General features: G+C 48.0%; 1 protein-coding gene across 4 annotated transcripts in view; it reads right to left on the bottom strand.

Moving 5' to 3' along the window:
• Window positions 1-661: 661 nt before the first annotated feature.
• The window catches only part of dennd2da (DENN/MADD domain containing 2Da), a 216,380-nt gene continuing 196,443 nt past the window's right edge, over window positions 662-20,598 (bottom strand). For all 4 annotated transcript variants that reach the window (XM_072278510.1, XM_072278509.1, XM_072278508.1 and 1 more), the window contains one exon: window positions 662-3,807. In XM_072278510.1, the coding sequence (XP_072134611.1) occupies window positions 3,758-3,807 (50 nt within the window). In that variant the 3' untranslated portion in view covers window positions 662-3,757. The remainder of the gene's footprint in view (window positions 3,808-20,598) is intronic.

The raw sequence follows: 20,598 nt of genomic DNA, 5'->3' as shown, positions 1-20,598 counted from the left end.
TGGCTTCTTCTCCTTTACTCTCCAGTCCTGATGAAGGGCTTCAGTCTGAAATGTTGACTGTTTATTCCTCTCCATGGATGCTGCCTGACCTGCTGAGTTTCTCTAGCATTTTGACTGTTACTCTAATGATTTTTCTGTCTTGCACCGCACTGCTGCTGCATAACCACAAATTTCATAGAAACATAGAAAACCTCCAGCACAATACAGGCCCTTTGGCCCACAAAGCTGTGCTGAACATGTCCTTACCTGAGAAATTACCTAGGGCTACCCATAGCCCTCTATTTTTCTGAGCTCCATATACCTGTCCAGGAGTCTCTTAAAAGACCTTATCGTACCCACCTCCACCACCATTGCCGGTAGCCCATTCCATGCACTCACCACTCTCTGCGCAAAAAGCTTACCCCGACATCTCCTCTGTACCTACTTCCAAGCACCTTAAAGCTGTGTCCTCTCATGCTAGCCATTTCCTGGCAAATGTCAGTGTTAATAAATCTAATTTTTGTTTAAACCCTTAAGACAGTGTTTAGCTCAAACACGACTCACACTGAGTACAGCATGGCTGGAAATCTAAAAGATGAGGCTGCTCCAGACAGATACAGAACCTGGATAGGAAGAGACTTCATCGGTTTTGTTTTCACTTATAGAAATACACCATGGTGTTTGAATCGGGCCTTTATTTTAAATCTCCATCTGAAAATTTCTTCACAAATTATGTACAAACAGTGTAATATGAATTAATAGAAATTTCACATTAAAATCTGAAGAACAAGTCAATATACATTGTACAATAGTCTTTCTCTATATACACCCAGTGGCCACTTCATTAGATACAACAGTACACCTGCTCGTTAATGCAAAACTCTTAATCAGCCAATCATACGGCAGCAACTTAATTTACAAAAGCATGTGGATATGGACAATGGGTTCAGTTGTTCAAACCAAACATCAGAATAGGGAAGAAATGTCATCTGAGTGACTTTGACCATGGAATGATTCCCGGTGGCAGATGGGGTGGTTTGAGTATCTCAAAATCTGATCTCTTGGGATTTTCTGGCAGTTTTGTGGGAGAAAACACTTTGCTGATGAGAGAGTTCAGAGGAGAATGGCCAGATTGGTTCAAATTGACAGGAATGTGACAGTAACTCAAGTAACCACATGTTACAACAGCGGCGTGCAGAAAAGCAATTCTGAACACACAACATGTTAAACCATAAAGTCTATGGGCTGCAGCAGCAGAAGACCACGAACATACACTCAGAGGGAACTGGTAAGGAGGTATTCAATAAAGTTGCCATACAGTGTATATATAGAAAAATTTCAGCACTGTTGGAATTGATGATATGTCACCGAAAGGCCTCAACAGATGCAAAGCCCCAGGGTCACCATTATCCTAGGCCAGGCTTCTGGCTCTATGTTGCAGCTAGCTACATTTCATTAGGAGTGTCAAAAGGATTGGTATGTCACCAAAGGCACTCACAAGTTTCTATAGACGTACTGTGGAGAGCATGGTTGTATCACTGTCTGTTATGGTGGGAATCAGAGAAAGCTGCAGAAAGTTGTAAACTCAGCCACCTCCACCAGGACACTTTTAAAAAGCGATGCCTCAAAAAGGTCCTACTTATTTAATTTATTCGACCGATGGTGTAGTGGCATCTGCATCGGACTTAAAAGGCGAGTGGTCCTGGGCTCGAGTCCAGCCAGCTCCTTGCACGCTTTCCATCTGTGCTGGGCTGAGCATCGAGCTCGCAACTCGGGCTCGTAAGAAATAGACAGAAATGCTAAACAAATGGCAAGCTTGCCACAAGATATATACCGTACCTATTATCATTTATCATCTAATTGTCATGTATTGCTGCTGCAGAAAAACAAATTTCACCACATGCCAGTGATATTAAACCTGATTCTGATTCTGATTTTGGCCTTCCAATTCTCACTTGCAGAAGGTGACTCAGGAGAGATTTGGACTGATACGGCATCTCTTACCCACCCCAGGACATATCACCATTCTGACAAAAAATTGGCAACTCTCCCACAAGTACGAGGAGATGAGTTATACAGATCTCGTTACATGCATGTGCAGTTCAACTTTTTGAGAAAGTTTGAAGTTAGTAACTCATCTCCTTCTACCTTAGGCCATGAACTTATGAATCACCCCTGCTGTAGACCACTCTCTGGACTTCTACAAAGAAGGGATCCGTATGCTTCACGACCGCTGGACTAAGTGTGTAAATGTAAGAGGGGACTATGTTGAAAAATAAATGTGCTAGGTTTTCTAAAATTGACTCCTTCTACCTTAGGCCACAAACTTATCAATCACCCCTCATATTTCACCTACTATCGATGTGGTGAAAGACCATAAGACAAAGGAGCAGAATCAGACCATTCAGCCCATTATTTGCCCCGTCATTCCATCATGGCTCATTAGTTATCTCTCAACCCCAATCTCTTACCTTCTTCCATAATCCTTACTAATTAAGAACCTATCAACCTGTGCTTTAAATGTACTCAATGACTTGGCCACCACAATTGTTTGTGGCAATGAATTCCATAGATTCACTACCCTCTGGCTAAAGAAATTCCTCCTCACCTCTGTTCCTTCTTTTCTAATGCTGTGCCTTCTGTCTAGATAGGGTGGATGTGGAAAAGATGTTTCATGTAGTGGGGGATACTAGGACCAGAGGGAGAATGGGTTGAGGGGGAAATAAATCAGCCATGATGAAATGAGCTGCCTAATTCTGCTACTATGTGCTATGGTTATGGTCTTTCCTTGCAGCAAAACAGGTGATGATAGATGTTACAGGGGCCATAGAAATGACAGAGGTTAAAAACAAAAAACACAAGAGATTCTGCAGATGCTGGAAATCCAGAGCAACCCACACACGATGCTGGAGGAACTTGGCACGTCAGGCAGCATCTATGCAGGGGAATAAAGAGTCAACCTTTCAGAGTGACCCTGCATCAGGACTGGAAAGGAAGGGGACAGAAGCCAGAATACGAAGTTGGGGGAGAGGAAGGAGTACAAGCTGGCAGGTGATATGTGAGACCGGGTGATGGGGAAGGTGGGAGGGTGAGGGAGGGTGGATGAAGTCAGAAGCTGGAAGGTGATAGGTGGAAGAGGTAAAGGGAGAAAGAAGAAGGAATCTGATAGGTGGACCATGGGAGACAGGGATGGAGGATGGAATTAGGGGGAGGTGATTGGCAGGTGAGGAGAAGAGAAGGGGTGAGAGGGGAGCAAGAATGAGCGATTAGTGTAGATGGGTCAGCCTGGTTAGTATGAGCTGAAGCTGCATAACGCTACAAAAACCAAGATATTAAGTATACACTGCTCCACTCCCAATCAGACACCAGGCAGTGTGGTGACTTAACAGGTCCAAGTTGCCCAAGTGTTGGTACCCACTCCAGAACACCAAGCCCAGAGGTGACAGGACTGTTGCCAGCAACAAGCAGGGACAATCTGGCATTGATACAGTGTTTGCATAGACCAGCTCCACAAGAAGTTCAGTGAACAACCATGATGTTTAAAGTTTTTCCCCGGTCGCATCCTCTTTTCCACACAGTTCTTCCTGAAAATATTCCCAGTTAAGTACAAGCAGTAGCATTTACAAGTCACTGAGTGAGGCTCTGCCTCTTTGTGTGAACAGCAAGACATTATTCTTTTGGTGTTGCAGGAGCCCATCTTTCAGCCACAGGCAGAGGTCAGAGACTAACATCAGATGGTCCCCAGAGGTCATTTGCTCTGTCTGAAATCTGATCTATTTCACTTTTTTTTGTTCTCGTTATATTCCTTTATTTTCTGCTCAAAAAACCCTGTGGAGAGAGCAAGAGAAAATGAGAGACTGAAGACAAACATTCCTCATATCACTCTACAGTTCTGTAGCTTAAAGGACTGAAGATTCAAGATTGTTTGATTTGTTTCCTGTAAGGCGAATGAAATAATTGTTACTCCGGATCCAACACAGCAAAAATACACAAAAGATGCAGTACAAAATACACAAGAGTTAAAACACAAAACAATAAAAATATACACAATAGATATAAATGTCGTACATAAAAATAGCTTAAATACATAAATTGATTTTTACATCCCTAAAGAGACGCCAGGTGACTGATTGGAAAAATCAAGTAGTGTTGTAGTTGCTGGAGGTGTTTATCAGTCTTATTACTTAAGGAAAGTAACTGTTTATGAGTCTGGTGGTCCTCGAATAGATGGTATATAGCCTCCTCTCTGATGAGTGGGAGTGGGGCAGGAATCCTTCATGATGTTACGGCACCTTCTGTATCTATGTCCTTGGCGCCAGGTAGGCTGGTGTGGGCATTGGTGATGCATTTCCCCAGATGTTGCCTGACCCACTGATTATTTCTAGCACAGTTTGTTTCTGGGTTTACCTGACAGAACTGTATAAAATTATGAGAAGCAGAGACAGGGGAGACCATTCTTTACTGAAGGGGTGAAATGTCATATTCTAGAAGGCATAGCTTCAAGGTGAGAGGGGGAAGTTAAATAGAATAAAAATTAACCTCAGGGTTGTATATGGTGACATGTATGTACTTTGATACTAAATTTCCTTTGAACAAGGATATATAAAAACATAGAACATCACAGCACAGTACAGGCCCTTTGGCCCACAATGTTGTGCCAATCCTTTAACCTACTCTAACCCTTCCATTTTTCTTTTATCCATGTGCCTATCTAAGAGTTCCTTCAATGTCCCTAATGTTTCTGCCTCTATCACCACCCCTGGCAGGATGTTCCATGCTCCGACCACTCTCTGTATAAAAATCTTTCCACTATATTTTCCCCCAGTCACCTTAAAATTTGTATTCACCTTTTCTGCCCTAGGAAAACGTCTCTGGCTGACCACTCTGTCTATGTCCCATTACAGATACACCTCTATCAAGCCACCTCTCATCCTCCTTCGTACTCTCACACTTTTTCACCCACACACACAGAGTGGGGGGTACCTGGAACACGTGCCCAGGGTAAGTGGTAGAAGCAGGTACAACACAATACTGTATATAGAGCACTGCAGGACAGAAACAGGCCCTTCAGCCCATGTTAGCCTGGTTTTCTGCCTGCACCTGAACCATGGTCCTTCCATCCACGTATTTATTCAAACTGCTCTGAGATGTCGTAATTGAGCCTGCATCCACCACCTCCTCTTGCAGCTCGCTCCACACTCTCACCATCCTGAATCAAGTAGTCCCACCTTATTTTCTACCCTACACCCCTGACCCCTAGTTCTAGTTTGACATAACCTCAGTAGCCTGTCTGTATTTACCCACCATAATTTTGTACACTACTATCAAATCTCCCCTCATTCTCCCAGGCTCCAGGGAGTAAAGATAAAAGATGAGGTTGAGATTTGTTTGTCAGATGTACATTGAAACATACAATGAAATGTGTCATTGCATCAAGTCATACCAACGACCAGTTAACCTTTACCCACAATAAATGTTTGTGTTCTGAGTGGGGTGGATATCCATAGCCCAGAGTGTTGATTGGTGCTTTAATTACCGTTAAAGTATTAGGAAAGCTACCCTTGTTGAATGGCATTTTGATCAATTGGCTGGTAAGGATCTTGTGTTAGTCCAGACACGATGGGAATGGATCTGCCTGGTGAAGTGGGGCCATGGGCCATCCATATTTTTAGAGAAGAGGGTAGTGTAGCTGAGGGTGAAGAATTGGGAGACAAGTTTACTGTAGCTGAGGGTGGAGTCTTTAAAGAAAAGTTGCTCTCATTTCTGCGAAGTGAGGATGAAGTTTAGGCTTACATTCAGGAGGAAGGAGAGAAGTTGTCTGCTGACATTTTCAGGTTGGAGAAGCTGCTGCATTGTTTGTGCCACACAGGGGGGCATTCAACTATCTGAGAGAAATTGCTTGAGGATGCAGCAAGTTGTGAAGGGCATGCAGTCATATGATGTGATTGTTCTAGGTATTCAGAGAAGTTAGAGAGGAGGAAAATGTGAGGCTGCCATCAGCAAGGCACAGCCCTCGGTAGTAGCCCGTTGCTAAAGCAACTGCTCATGCCACACAAGCAGGGATTTTGCAGAATGTTGTGGAAGATTTGAGGGCTGAGGTATCTCAAATGATATCGACTGGTGTCGCCAACCAGTATGACAAGGCCGATAGGAAGCCAGACGTACAGATGCACGGGCTGCTACTGAGTGGGTTCCCTTGACCCAGAAAGTGACCAGTATTTTCTGTCACAACCGTGAAGAAGATGGGCATTTCAAGCAGGAGCATGAAGGACAGGAAAATCTTCAGAAAGTAAATTAGTGGTTAGTCATAGTCATAGTCATACTTTATTGATCCCGGGGGAAACTGGTTTTCGTTACAGTTGCACCATAAATAATAAATAGTAATAAAATGATAAATAGTTAAATAGTAATATGAAAATTATGCCAGGAAATAAGTCCAGGAGCAGCCTATTGGCTCAGGGTGTCTGACCCTCCAAGGGAGGAGTTGTAAAGTTTGATGGCCACAGGCAGGAATGACTTCCTATGATGCTCTGTGTTGCATCTCGGTGGAATGAGTCTCTGGCTGAATGTACTCCTGCCCCCAAACAGTACATTATGTAGTGGATGGGAGACATTGTCCAAGATGGCATGCAACTTGGACAGCATCCTCTTTTCAGACACCACCGTCAGAGAGTCCATTTCCATCCCCACAACATCACTGGCCTTACGAATGAGGCTGTTGATTCTGTTGGTGTCTGCTACCCTCAGCCTGCTGCCCCAGCACACAACAGCAAACATGATAGCACTGGCCACCACAGACTCGTAGAACATCCTCAGCATCGTCTGGCAGCCGTTAAAGGACCTTAGTCTCCTCAGGAAATAGAGACGGCTCTGACCCTTCTTGTAGACAGCCTCAGTGTTCTTTGACCAGTCCAGTTTATTGTCAATTCGTATCCCCAGGTGTTTGTAATCCTCTACCATGTCCACACTGACCCCCTGGATGGAAACAGGGGTCACCGGTACCTTAGGTCTCCTCAGGTCTACCACCAGCTCCTTAGTCTTTTTCACATTAAGCTGCAGATAATTCTGCTCACACCATGTGACAAAGTTTCCTGCCATAGCCCTGTACTCAGCCTCACCTCCCTTGCTGATGCATCCAACTATGACAGAGTCATCAGAAAACTTCTGGAGATGACAAAACTCTGTGCAGTAGTTGAAGTCCGAGGTGTAAATGGTGACGAGAAAGGGAGACAAGACAGTCCCCCGTGGAGCCCCAGTGCTGCTGATCACTCTGTCGGACACACAGTGCTGCAAACACACATACTGTGGTCTGCCAGTCAGGTAATCAAGAATCCATGACACCAGGAAAGCATCCACCTGCATCACTGTCAGCTTCTCCCCCAGCAGAGCAGGGCGGATGGTGTTGAACGCACTGGAGAAGTCAAAAAACATGACCCCCACAGTGCTCACTGGCTTGTCCAGGTAGGCATAGACACAGTTCAGCAGGTAAACGATGGCATTCTCAACTCCTAGTCGGGTCTGGTAGGCGAACTGGAGAGGATCAAAGTGTGGCCTAACCATAGGCCGGAGCAGCTCCAGAACAAGTCTCTCCAGGGTTTTCATGATGTGGGAGGTCAATGCCACTGGTCTGTAGTCATTGAGGCCGCTGGGGCGCGGCGTCTTCGGCACAGGGACGAGGCAGGACGTCTTCCACAGCACAGGAACCCTTCGGAGACTCAGGCTCAGGTTGAAGACATGGCGAAGTACTCCACATAGCTGAGGGGCACAGGCTTTCAGCACATTGGTACTGACACCATCCGGTCCTTCAGCCTTGCTTGGGTTGAGACGTTTCAGCTGTCTTCTCACCTGTTCAGCTGTGAAGCCCACTGTGGTGGTCCCGTGTGGGGAAGAGGTATAGTCATGAAAACAGGGTGGGGGACTGTGAGGAGGGGTAGGAGGGGAGAGTGGAATATGTGTTGGTAGGGGCCGACAACATGTCAAATCTGCTAAAGAACAGGTTAAGTTCGTTGGCCCTGTCCACACTGCCTTCAGCTCCTCTGTTGCTAGCTTGCCGGAACCCAGTGATGGTCCTCATCCCCCTCCAGACCTCTCTCATGCTGTTCTGCTGGAGTTTCCACTCAAGCTTCCTCCTGTACCTGTCTTTCGCCTCCCTGATCCTGGCTTTCAGGTCCCTCTGTATTGTCCTCAGCTCCTCCCTATTTCCATCTCTAAACGCCCTCTTTTTAGCGTTCAGGATGTCCTTAATGTCCTTTGTTACCCATGGCTTGTTATTTGAATAACAAAGGACAGTTCTTGTCGGAACATTGCAGTCCACACAGAAGCTGATGTAATCAGTGATGCACTCTGTGAGCCCATCAATATCCTCTCCATGTGGCTCACAGAGTGCCTGCCAGTCTGTCACCTCAAAACAACCCTGGAGCGCCTCATTAGCCTCCTCCCACTATTTTCTCACTGTCCTCGAGGTTGCAGGTTTACTCTTCACCAGAGGCACATAGCAGGGTTTTAGGTGCACCAGATTGTGATCTGACCTTCCCGGGGGGGAGAGGGGAGAGGAGCTGTATGCATCCTTAACGTTAGCGTACATCAAATCCAGAGTCCTCTCCCCTCTGGTTGTACAGCTCACATACTGCGTGAAGTTGGGCAGTGTTCTAGCCATGGTAACAGGGTTGAAGTCACCCGAGATGGTAATGAGGGCACTCGGGTGCTGGGTTTGTAATCTGGCTATTACTGTGTAAATGATGTTACACGCTGACGTCGGGTTGGCAGAGGGTTAATCAAACAAAGAAAGGAGGTAAAACTATGGAGGGACTCAGTAAAGGAAGGGGCTGACATTTCCGAGAGGATACGTTCCTAACAAGGGAAATATGAAAGTACAGAACACTATTCCTGAAGGTGTAGTGGGCCCAAGCTCTGCTGTATCCATACGGATTTAAGGTATTTATGCTAGAGCCGTACTTGACAAAGGTTCTTAAGTTACTTTGCTTTACAGATACCTTTACAACTGGTATTGACACGTTTACCATTGACGACACCCTTGAGAATCGGGGGCTTAGTACTGATGAGTACCCGTACGATGGTTACTTGTTATTGAAACTTGTTTTTGGAAGCAGATGCTGGAGAAACTGAGACTATTGACACACCAGTGTTAGTCTCTCTAGAGCCAGTTCCAGAGGGTGGAGCTTCTGTTCATGTGGGAACAAATACTGCTGTAGTGAGAAGGCTCCTGGGAGCATGAAAGAGAGAAATGGAGAGAACTTTTTGAACACCTTGCCAATTCAGCCTGTTCAGAGCTGCTTTTGAGAAGGTGCTAGCTCCTCCTAAGCAGGATGATGAGCAGAAACGAGGAACTGTGTGGTACACCCAGTCTAAACCTGTCATGTTACATCCAGGAGAAGTAGCTAGAGTGACAGGAACCCCAGAATTTGCCGGAATGTCCGAGGAGTGGAAAAGAAGATTAACTGAGATATTGGTACGTGAAAGTGTATTTTCTACTGATGAGTCTGATGTTGGTTATTGGCTTACTCCCAAAGCCTTCCCCACGTGCGGGTATAGCCACAAGACGGCGGAGATTTGAGATCAGAGTTCTTGTCCTAGATGAGCTGCCAATCTCTGCTGATGAGCCCCATCTGCCCGAAGCAACTGGTTTTAAGGCGGCAGTAACCCACCTTTGCCCCTTCTCCTGTCAGTAGAAATGGTTCTGCCGGGCTTAGTAGCTAAGCCACATGTAAAGGCCAGGAGCTGGACAGAAGCTGTTTGAGGTGCACACCATTGGGAGCATTTAACAGGTAGTGGGAGCTCATTTCCATTATCACCCCCAGCTATAATAATCTTAAATGCTCCCAATAATCTCTAAATAAATAAAAATGTTTACTTTTAAATACGTTATAATTATATGGTTTTGTCAGTTTTAGCCTTGGTTTGTCCTGTGTTTCTGTGATATCATTCTGGAGGAACATTGTATCATTTTTTAATGCATGCATTTCTAAATGACAATAAACGAGGACTGAGTGTCCTCATAATCTAATCCAATATGATTGACATTGGTTACATCTGCCAGTTTCTCCATCTCCAGATTAAGAGTGGTATTAACCAATGTCTTCTAGAGGCTTTTGGAGTATTGTGAGCGGTTTTATCTACGAAGGATGTTTTATCTATCTTAAGAAAGGATGTGTTTGCATAGGAGAGGATCCAGAGGAGATTCATGAGAATGATCCCAGGAATGAAAGGGATGAGGATCTGGGTCTGTACTCACTCGAGTTTATAAGAATGAGGGAGGAATCTCATTGAAACCTATTGAGGGTCAAGATTGAGTGGACGTGGAAAATTTGTTTCCTATAGTGGCGGAGTCTAGGACCAGAGGGCACAGCCTCAGAATACAAGGACATCCTTTTAGAATAGAGATGAGGAGGAATTTCTTTAGCCAGAGGGTGGTGAATCCATGGAGTTCATTGCCACGGATGGCTGTGGAGGTCAAATGGCTTGCGGTATAAAACTGTTTCTCATCCTGACTGTTCTTGTTTTTATGCATCGAAGTCTCCTGTCTGATGGTAGAAAGTCAAAGGGGATGCTGGATGGACGGGTGGGATCCTTAATGATACTAAAGGTCCTGCGTACGCAGTGCTCCTGATAAATGTTCCTGATGGATGGTAGGGAGACTCCTATAACACTCGCAGCTGTTCTCGGTCCTTTATAAGGTAGGGACTTCTGGTCTGACACTCACTGCTCCCATATCAGATGGAGATGCAACTTGTCAGGACACTCTCAATGGTGCTCCTGTAAAACACAATTAAGATGGGGGTAGGGGGAGCCTTGCTTGCCTTAATCTTCTGAGGAAGTGGAGGCGCTGATGTGCCTTCTTGTTCATGGCATTGATATTAAGGGATCAGGTGAGGTCATATGTGCGCTGAACTTCCAGGAACTTGGTGCACTTATCTCTTTCTACTGAGGAGCCATGTATTTGCAGAGGGGGATGGTTTGTCTGCACCTTCCTGAAGTCCACCATGTTCCTTTGTCTCCTGAACGTGGGAGAACGTGGCAGTTGTTCTCCTCACACCAATCCACCAGCCACTCCACTTCCTCTCTGTACTCTGTTTCACCGTCGTTCTTGATAAGGCCAACCACTTGTGTCATCCGCAAACTTTTGATCCGAATCCTGCGACACAGGAATGCGTCAGCAGTGAGTTGAGCACACAGCCCTGGGGAGTGCGAGTGCTCAACGTAATGGGTCAAGAGAAGTTGCTGCCCGCACAGACTGACTGTGGCCTTACTGTTAAGAAGTCCGGTATCCAATTTCAGAGGGAGGTGTTGATACCCAGTGAGGACTGTCCCTACCAGTTTCTGGGGTATGATGGTGTTGAATGTCGAACTGAAGTCTATAAACCTCAGTCTGGCATATGAGACCCGATTTTACATGTGGGACAGGAAAGAGTGGAGGGTAGAGGCTATTGCATCATCAGTGGATCGATTTGAGTGATAAGCGAACTGGCAAGGATCCAGTGTAGGGCAATGGTCAGACTGCATTGTGAGCAGCTTTGCACCTCTTATCTAAGAAAAGATGTGCTGGCATTGGAGAGGGTCCAGAGAATGTTCATGAGATTGATTCTGGGGATGAAAGGTGAATGTGTGAGGAGTTCTAGGCCTGTACTCACTTAGAAGAATGGCGGGGGGGGGGGTGGATTTCTCTGAAAGCAATCGAACATTGACAGGCTGAAATAGAGTGGAAGTGGAGAGGGTTTTCCTATAGTGGGTGAGTCAAGGACTAGAGGGCACAGCCTCAGGATAGAATGACGCCCATTTAGAATAGAGATGAGGAGCTACATAGTAGTGAAACTGTGGAGGCCAAGTCATTGAGTACATTCAAACTGGAGTTTGGTAGGTTCTTGATTAGAAAGGGCATCAAAGATTACAGCAAGAAAGCAGAAGAATGGGGTTGAGAGGGATAATAAATCGGCCATGATGGAATGATGGGCAGACTCGATGAGCCAAATAGCTCCTGTGCCTTAAGTTCTTTCCCTATAAGTCAGGTCCTCAAGTCCTGGCAACATCCTTGTAAATTTTCTCAGTACTGAGGTGGGAAACGGAGAGGAAGAGTGCACAGCCAAAGAGACAGATGGGTTCAGGGATGGCGGGTATCCCGTGGCCATGTTTGGTTCCCAAGGTCATCCACAGAGACAGAGAGCAGGTTCTCCAGACTGATTAATTTGCCCAGTTCCAAAAGCAGGCACCTAGAACCCTGTATACCCTCCCATTTCTGTACTTATCTGAACTTCACTTAAACGTTGAACTCAAACCCACATTCATGACTTCGGCTGACAGCTCCTTCCACACTCTCACTAGCCTCTGAATGAAGAAATTTCCCTTCATTTTCCCCTTAAATATTTCACCTTTCACTCTTAACCTATGAACTCTGGTTCTCGTCTCACCCAACCTCAGTGAAAAGAGCCTGCTTGCATTTACCCTAATCTATATGCCTCAGAATTTTGTATATCTCAATCAAATCTTCCCTCATTTTCCTACGATCCAGGGAAACAAAGTTCTAATCCTCTCAACCTTTCCCTATAACTCAGGTCCTCAAGTCCTGGCAAAATCCTTGTAAATTTTCTCTGAACTCTTTTGATCTTTCTGATATCTTTACTATATGGCAGGGGGATGGTGATCAGGATTGATGGAGCTGAGGATGAGCCAACAGGTTTACAAGACAACGATGGGTGTAACATGAATGTAAGGAAGGACAAGCCAATGATTGGGTACAAATGCAGACAGAGCAAAGAGTTAAATTTTACCACAGAGGCAAAATTCAAAGAAGCGAAGAATGCAGTTCTGAAGGTGCTGTATTTAAATGTGTGTAGTATTCAGAACAAGATCGACGAACTCCTGGCACAATTAGAGATTGTATGACTGTGGCCAGTATGACTGTGGGCATCACTGAGTCATGGCTGAAAAAAGGCCATAGTTGGGAGCTTAACATCAAAGGCTATACTTTGTATCAAAAGGACAAGCAGGAAGGCTTATGTGGTAGTGTGGCTCTGTTGGTAAGAGATGGAATTAAGACTATAAGACCATAAGACCATTGACAATAAACTGGACTGGTCAAAGAACACTGAGGCAAGAAGGGCCAGAGCCGTCTCTATTTCCTGAGGAGACTGAGGTCCTTTAACATCTGCCGAACGATGCTGAGGATGTTCTACGAGTCTGTGGTGGCCAGTGCTATCATGTTTGCTGTTGTGTGCTGGGGCATCAGGCTGAGGGTGGCAGACACCAACAGAATCAACAAACTCATTCATAAGGCCAGTGATGTTGTGGGGATGGAACTGGAGTCTCTCACGGTGGTGTCTGAAAAGAGGATGCTGTCTAAGTTGCATGCCATCTTGGTCAATGTCTCCCATCATAATGTACTGGGTGGGCACACGAGTACATTCAGCCAGAGACTCATTCCACCGAGATGCAGCACTGAGCGTCATAGGAAGTCATTCCTGCCTGTGGCCATCAAACTTTACAACTCCTCCCTTGGAGGGTCAGACATACTGAGCCAATAGGCTGGTCCTGGATTTATTTCATAATTTACTGGCATAATTTACATATTACTATTTAACTATTTATGGTTCTATTATTATTTATTTATGGAGCAACTGTAATGAAAACCCAATTTCTCCCAGGATTAATAAAGTATGACTATGACATATCTTTGAAAGAGGTAACATAGGGTCAGAGAATGTTGAATCTTTGTGGGCGGAATTAAGAAATTGCAAGGGTAAAAAAAACATTATAGAGATCATATATAGGCCTCCAAATGATAGCCAAGATGTGGGGTTGAGATTGCAGAGGGAGCTGGAAAAGGCATGTAATAGGGAAATGACAGAATTGTAATGGGGGCTTCAATATACAAGGGGTTTGGGAAAATCAGGTTGGTGTCAGATCGCAAGAGGGGGAATTTGTTGAATGCCTATGACAGGGGTGTCAAACTACCAGCCTGCGGGCTGCATCTGGCCCGCAAAGGGGTCTAATCCGGCCCGCGGGCTGCTTCCGGCCCGCAAAGGAGTCTAATCTGGCCCGCGGGATGATTTGGGGGTAAAAAAAGTATATTCACAACTATTTATTATGTATCTGTACGGCAGCCACTCTCTCTCACCGCTGTCTGTGCCGTCCTTGTGTGTACTTAGAAAAGAATAGGCAGCAGTTAACCTCCCGCTGTGCATAAGCACCTACCACCCTGCACTGAAGATCACTAGGGCCTCACTTGCATCGTCAAACACACAGAGTACTCAGGTAAATAAACACCTGTAGCAAGGCTGAGACTGTGTTTGCTGCTGTGGTTCAAAATGCTTTCCAAGAAAAGTTGACATCGAAGGTCGGATATTCAATGATAACTGGAAAGATCGTTTTTTTCTTCTGTGAGGTCAACGGCAAACCTGTGTGTCTGATATGCTCGCAACAAGTGGCTGTGGCAAAAGAGTACAATATCAAACGACACTATGAGACGTCACATGGAGAAAAATATGACAAGTACGCGGGACGACTCAGAACACAAAAGGTAAACGAGCTTGAAGCAGCTCTGAAAAAGCAGCAATCAGTGTTCACCAAAAGTCGAGAGACTCATGATGGAACTGTCAAGGCCAGCTATATTATTGCCAGCAAAATAGCTGCTGCGTCGAAGCCATTCTCAGAGGGGGAATTCATCAAAGCATGCATGCTGACGGCGGCTGAGCTGGTGTGCCCTGAGAAGAGACAGGCTTTTGGTACTATCAGCTTGTCAAGAAATACTGTGGCAGAGAAGATCGGGGACCTAGAAGGAGATTTGAACAGTCAACTAGAAGACAAAGATGAAGTCATTTATTGCCTTCTGTATTGCAATTGATGAGAGCACCGACGTGACTGATGTAGCTCAATTGGGAATATTTATTCGTGATGTTGATGCATCTTTGACTGTCACCGAGGAGTTTGTGGAGATGGTGCCCATGACAAACACCACAAGGGTGAATGACGTTTTCTCCAGCCTCGTCGAGGCCTTGGACAGACTGGGGACTGACTGGAGTCACGCTGTCAGTGTGGCAACAGATGGCGCACCGTCCATGGTTGGGAAAAGGCAGGTGTTGTTACGAAACTCAGAGAGAAAGTTCAGACAGAGAATTCGGAGCAGGAATTCTGGAATTTTCATTGTATTATACACCAAGAGGCGTTATGTAGCAGGAGCCTGAAAATGGACAATGTCATGGATGTAGTAATCAAAACGGTTAATTTTATTAGAGCCAATGGACTCAACCATCGGCAATTTGACACTCTTTTGTCCAAAAGTAATATTGGACACGGCCTACCCTACCACACTGAAGTCCGCTGGTTGAGCAGAGAGGTTGTGCTCAAACGTTTTTTTCAATTATGTGCAGAAATTGGACTATTCATGAACGAGAAAGGGAAGCCAGTGGCAGAGTTGGATGACCCAGACTGGCTTCATGATCTTGCACTTTTGGTGGATATAACAGAGTACTTAAATGTGCTTAATGTTAACATTCAAGGCCGCAACAAACTTGTTACGGAGTACTACGACAGCATTCGTGCCTTTCAAATTAAATTAGGCCTGTGGGAGATGCAACTATCCCGGAACAACCCAGCTCATTTCCCCTCTTTGCAGTCATGGGAATAATGACAACATGGACAGGTACAAGGACAAAATATCACGGCTGAATAGCAAGTTTCAGAATTGTTTCCAAGTCTTCACTCAGCTCGCTATTTTGCTCGCCGTTTGCCGTCAACGCAGCATCAGATGTGCCGGAGAACTCCAAATGGAATTAATTGAAATTCAGTGTAATTCTGCTTTGAAATATAAATTTGAGACCGTGGGTCTGGACTCATTCTATCAATACCTGGGACCAATGTACCCCAAGATGTGCCTCAAAGACCCTTTGCATGTTCGGGACAACATATCTCTGCGAGCAGGCGTTCTTCATCCAAGCTGCGCTCGCAGCTGACACACAGACAACTAAATGACTATGTGGCGACCCACTTTCTGGCACACACGAACCGGCTCACAAAACTGCGTGCACAGGCAGAGGGCCGGCCCCAAAAAGGGCGCCAGGCCATCTTCACCAGCAGAGGGAAAATCCCGCGCGCAGAAAGGGTCTGGGAATATGCATTCCCCACAGTAATCCCGCCCAGGGAGGGCGGAAACGGGAAGGCTTTAAAGTGGGCCGCGAAGTTTGAATAAATCTCTTTATTGCAACCCCAACTCACCGACTCCGTGTGGTTATTCTAGCGCTGTGTGTAGCACACCGCTACATTTGGTGACCCCGACGGCCCAAACGATATTTGGACCAGAGATGACCGACGCTGCATCTGTTCACGCAGTTTCGTTAAAACTGCCAAGCTTCTGGATGCTGCGACTCCAATTATGGTTCGAACAAGCAGAAGCACAATTCCACATTCGGCAGATAACCTCGGAGTCCACTCGTTACTACTACGTGCTGAGCTCCCTCGACCAGGAGACAGCTGCACAAATTGAGGAGTTTATACAGTCGCCCCCCGGAGGACGGCAAATACACAGCATTCAAAGCCCTGCTCATAAGGACTTTCGGACTCTCACGGCGTGAACGAGCACGCCGCTTAATGCACCTGGATGGTTTGGGAGACAGGCCGCCATCAGCATTAATGAACGAGATGCTGGCCCTGGCTGAAGGACATAAACCCTGCCTCATGTTTGAGCAGGCGTTCCTAGAGCAACTGCCCGAGGACATATGCCTGCTGCTGTCCGACGCAGATTTCAGCAACCCCCGGGAGGTGGCGGCCCGAGCAGATGTGCTGTGGAATGCCAGGAAAGAGAGAGGGGCATCTGTCGCACAGATCACCAAGCCGCGTGCCCAACGACAGACCAGGCCAGGCCTGACAGCAGAGCCTACAAAACTCGGCGACGGGAGTGAGGAGGCCAACGAACAATGGTGTTTCTACCACCAGCGGTGGGGCACAGAGGCCCGCCGCTGCAGACCACCCTGCAAATTCCCAGGAAACGCCAGGGCCAGCCGCCGCTGATGGTTACGGCGGCTGGCCATCAGGACAGCCTCCTGTACGTCTGGGACAAGCAGTCGGGACGCCGCTTTTTGGTCGACACCGGAGCGGAGATCAGCGTCTTACCTCCAACGAGTTTGACACCCGCAACAGAGAACCGGGACCCACCCTGAGGGCCGCTAATGGCAACACAATATGAACCTATGGCACCCGCGCGGTGCGGCTACAGTTCAGCTCCAGCCGGTTCACGTGGGACTTCACACTGGCCGCCGTGGCCCAACCACTCCTGGGGGCGGATTTTCTGCGAGCCCACAGCCTGCTGGTCGACCTGCAAGGGAAGCGATTACTCCACGCCAAGACTTTTCAAACGTTCTCCCTGGGTGAAGCACAGTTGCCAGTCCCACACCTGGACTCCATCACGCTGTCCGACGATGAATTCACCAGGGTCCTGGCAGATTTCCCATCAGTACTGACACCGCAGTTCATGGCAGCCATGCCCAGACATGGAGTACAGCACCACATCCGACCCAGGGACCACCCCTCCACGCCCGTGCTCGAAGGCTTCCCCTGGACAAGCTCCGACTGGCGAAGGAGGAGTTCAAGAAGATGGAGGAATTAGGGATCATATGACGGTCCGACAGCCCATGGGCCTCCCCCCTTCACATGGTGCCCAAGGCAACGGGTGGCTGGAGACCATGTGGTGACTACCGCAGACTGAACGAGGCTACAACGCCCTGTGCCGCACATTCAAGACTTCGCAGCAAACCTACACGGCGCAAGGATCTTTTCCAAGATAGACCTCGTCCGGGGATACCATCAAATCCCTGTACATCCGGATGACATCCCCAAAACAGCACTTATCACCCCGTTTGGACTTTTCGAATTCCTCCGAATGCCGTTTGGTCTAAAGAATGCCGCACAGACTTTCCAGCGGCTAATGGACGCGGTGGGACGCGACCTGGACTTTGCATTCATCTATTTGGACGACATCCTCATAGCCAGCAGTAGTCGGCAGGAGCATCTGTCCCACCTCCGCCAGCTCTACTCCCGCCTGAGCGAATTCGGCCTTACAATCAATCCAGCCAAATGCCAGTTCGGACCCGACACCATCGACTTCCTGGGCCACAGGATTACTAAAGACGGGGCAACCCCGCTGCCCGCCAAGGTAGACGCGGTCCGCCACTTCCCCTGACCCAACACAATCAAAGGCCTGCAGGAATTCGTGGGTATGGTGAATTTTTACCACCGTTTCCTCCCCTCAGCAGCCCGAACCATGCGCCCCCTGTTCACCCTGAACAGGGCAAAGACATTACCTGGGACGAAGAGGCCGCAACCGCTTTCGTTAAAACCAAAGAAGCCTTAGCAAACGCTGCGATGCTAGTGCACCCCAGAACAGACGTTCCTACTGCCCTCACGGTGGACGCATCCAACACAGCGGTCGGTGGAGTGCTGGAACAACTCGAGGGTCGCTGGCAACCCCTGGCGTTCTTCAGCAAACACCTACGACCACCTGAACTCAAATACAGTGCTTTCGACCGGGAGCTATTGGCACTATACCTGGCAATCCGGCATTTCAGGTACTTCTTAGAAGGTAGGCCCTTCACCGCGTTCACAGACCACAAACCGCTTACCTTTGCGTTCATTAAGGTGTCCGACCCCTGGTTGTCCCGCCAGCAGCGACATCTGTCCTACATCTCCCAGTACACGACGGACATCCGGCATGTCTCTGGGAAGAAAAACGTTGCGGCGGACGCACTTTCCAGACCTCCCATACAGGCCCTGTCCCAGGGGGTGGACTATGCAGCGCTGGCAGAGGCACAGCAGGCAGACGCTGAGATCCCCAGTTACAGGACTGCAGTCTCCGGTTTACAGCTTCAAGACCTCCCCGTAGGCCCAGGTGAGAGGACTCTACTATGTGATGTAGCTACCGCCCAACCCCGCCCCGTCGTCCCAGCAGCCTGGCGCCGGCGGGTTTTTGAGTCCATTCATAACTTAGCGCACCCCTCCATCGGGACAACCGTCCGGCTGGTCGCCAACAGGTTCGTGTGGCATGGACTTCGTAAGCAGGTCAGTGAATGGGCCAAAACGTGCATGCAGTGCCAAACGGCCAAGGTGTAGCGGCACACCAAGGCTCCGCCGCAGCGGTTCGAACCCACCCGCCGGAGGTTCGACCACATTCATGTGGATATCGTGGGGCCCCTGCCAGTGTCGCGAGGAGCGCAGTACCTCCTGACTATGATAAACCGGTTCACCAGATGGCCAGAGGCAGTCCCGCTCATCGACACCACCTCCGAATCCTGTGCCCGAGCACTGATCACAACCTGGGTAGCATGCTTTGGGGTACCGGCCCACATTACCTCCGACAGGGGCGCCCAGTTCACCTCCAGCCTGTGGTCGGCTATGACCAGCCTTTTAGGATCACGGCTACACCACACAACTGCCTACCACCCACAGTCGAACGGACTGGTGGAGCGCTTCCACCGTCACCTGAAATCGGCTCTCATGGCCCGCCTGGAGGGGCCTAACTGGGTGGACGAACTTCCCTGGGTCCTGCTCGGAATCCGCAGGAGGTGTGTAGATCCAAGGAGGATCTACACATCTCGTCGGCCGAGTTGGTGTACGGCGCGCCCCTGGTCGTCCCAGGAGAGTTCATACCAGCCCCAAGGGGGCAAGAGGAAGAACCCACAGCAGTTCTGGACAGACTACGGGAGAGGCTCGGTAACCTGGCCCCCATCCCCACTTCACAGCACGGACAGAGCCCGACCTGCGTACCCAAAGACCTGCGAAACTGTAAGTTTCTTTTTGTACGACGGGGCAGACACCGGGCACCGCTACAGCGGCCCTACGAGGGACCGTTTAAGGTGATCAGGAACAACGGGTCCACGTTCGTGCTGGACACTGGGGGGAGAGAGGAGGTTTTCACGGTGGACTGACTCAAACCGGCCCATGTGGACTTGGTGCAACCGGTCCAGGTTCAGGCACCGCAGCGCAGGGGCAGACCTCCCAAACAGAGGCCGATCCAGACTGTGGACATTGGGGGAGGTATCGCCGGTTCTGGGGGGGCGGGTTATGTGGCGACCCACTTTCTGGCACACACGAACCGGCTCACAACAGCGCGCGCAGGCAGAGGGCCGGCCCCAAAAAGGGCGCCAGGCCATCTTCACCAGCAGGGGGAAAATCCCGCACGCAGAAAGGGTCTGGGAATATGCATTCCCCACAGCAATCCCGCCCAGGGAGGGCGGGAACAGGAAGGCTTTAAAGCGGGCCGTGAAGTTTGAATAAATCTCTTTTCATCGCAACTCTAAATCACCGACTCCGTGTGGTTATTCTAGCGCTGTGTGTAACACATCGCTACAACATTATGAAAATCACAACTGCCCAGAACTGATCCCTGATGTTGACAGGCTGGTAAAAGCTAAGAGATGTCAGGTGTCTGGAAGCAGCAAGTGAAAAATGAGTGACACTGTGACACGAAGGCAAAATGCATTATGAAATATTGAGTGTCATAATATTGTGATTCATTCATTTTCTGACTATTCTATTATTATAAATGTGAACACTTCAATAAAAATTAGAGGCTGACTGGGTTCATTGTCTGAGTTTGATTGTTGGAAGCAGGCTAATAAA

This window comes from Mobula birostris, chromosome 14 (genome assembly GCF_030028105.1).
Source record: "Mobula birostris isolate sMobBir1 chromosome 14, sMobBir1.hap1, whole genome shotgun sequence".
NCBI lineage: Eukaryota > Metazoa > Chordata > Chondrichthyes > Myliobatiformes > Myliobatidae > Mobula > Mobula birostris.
The sequence above is the reverse complement of the archived record's forward strand: the minus strand, read 5'-3'. Positions and strand labels throughout refer to the sequence as shown.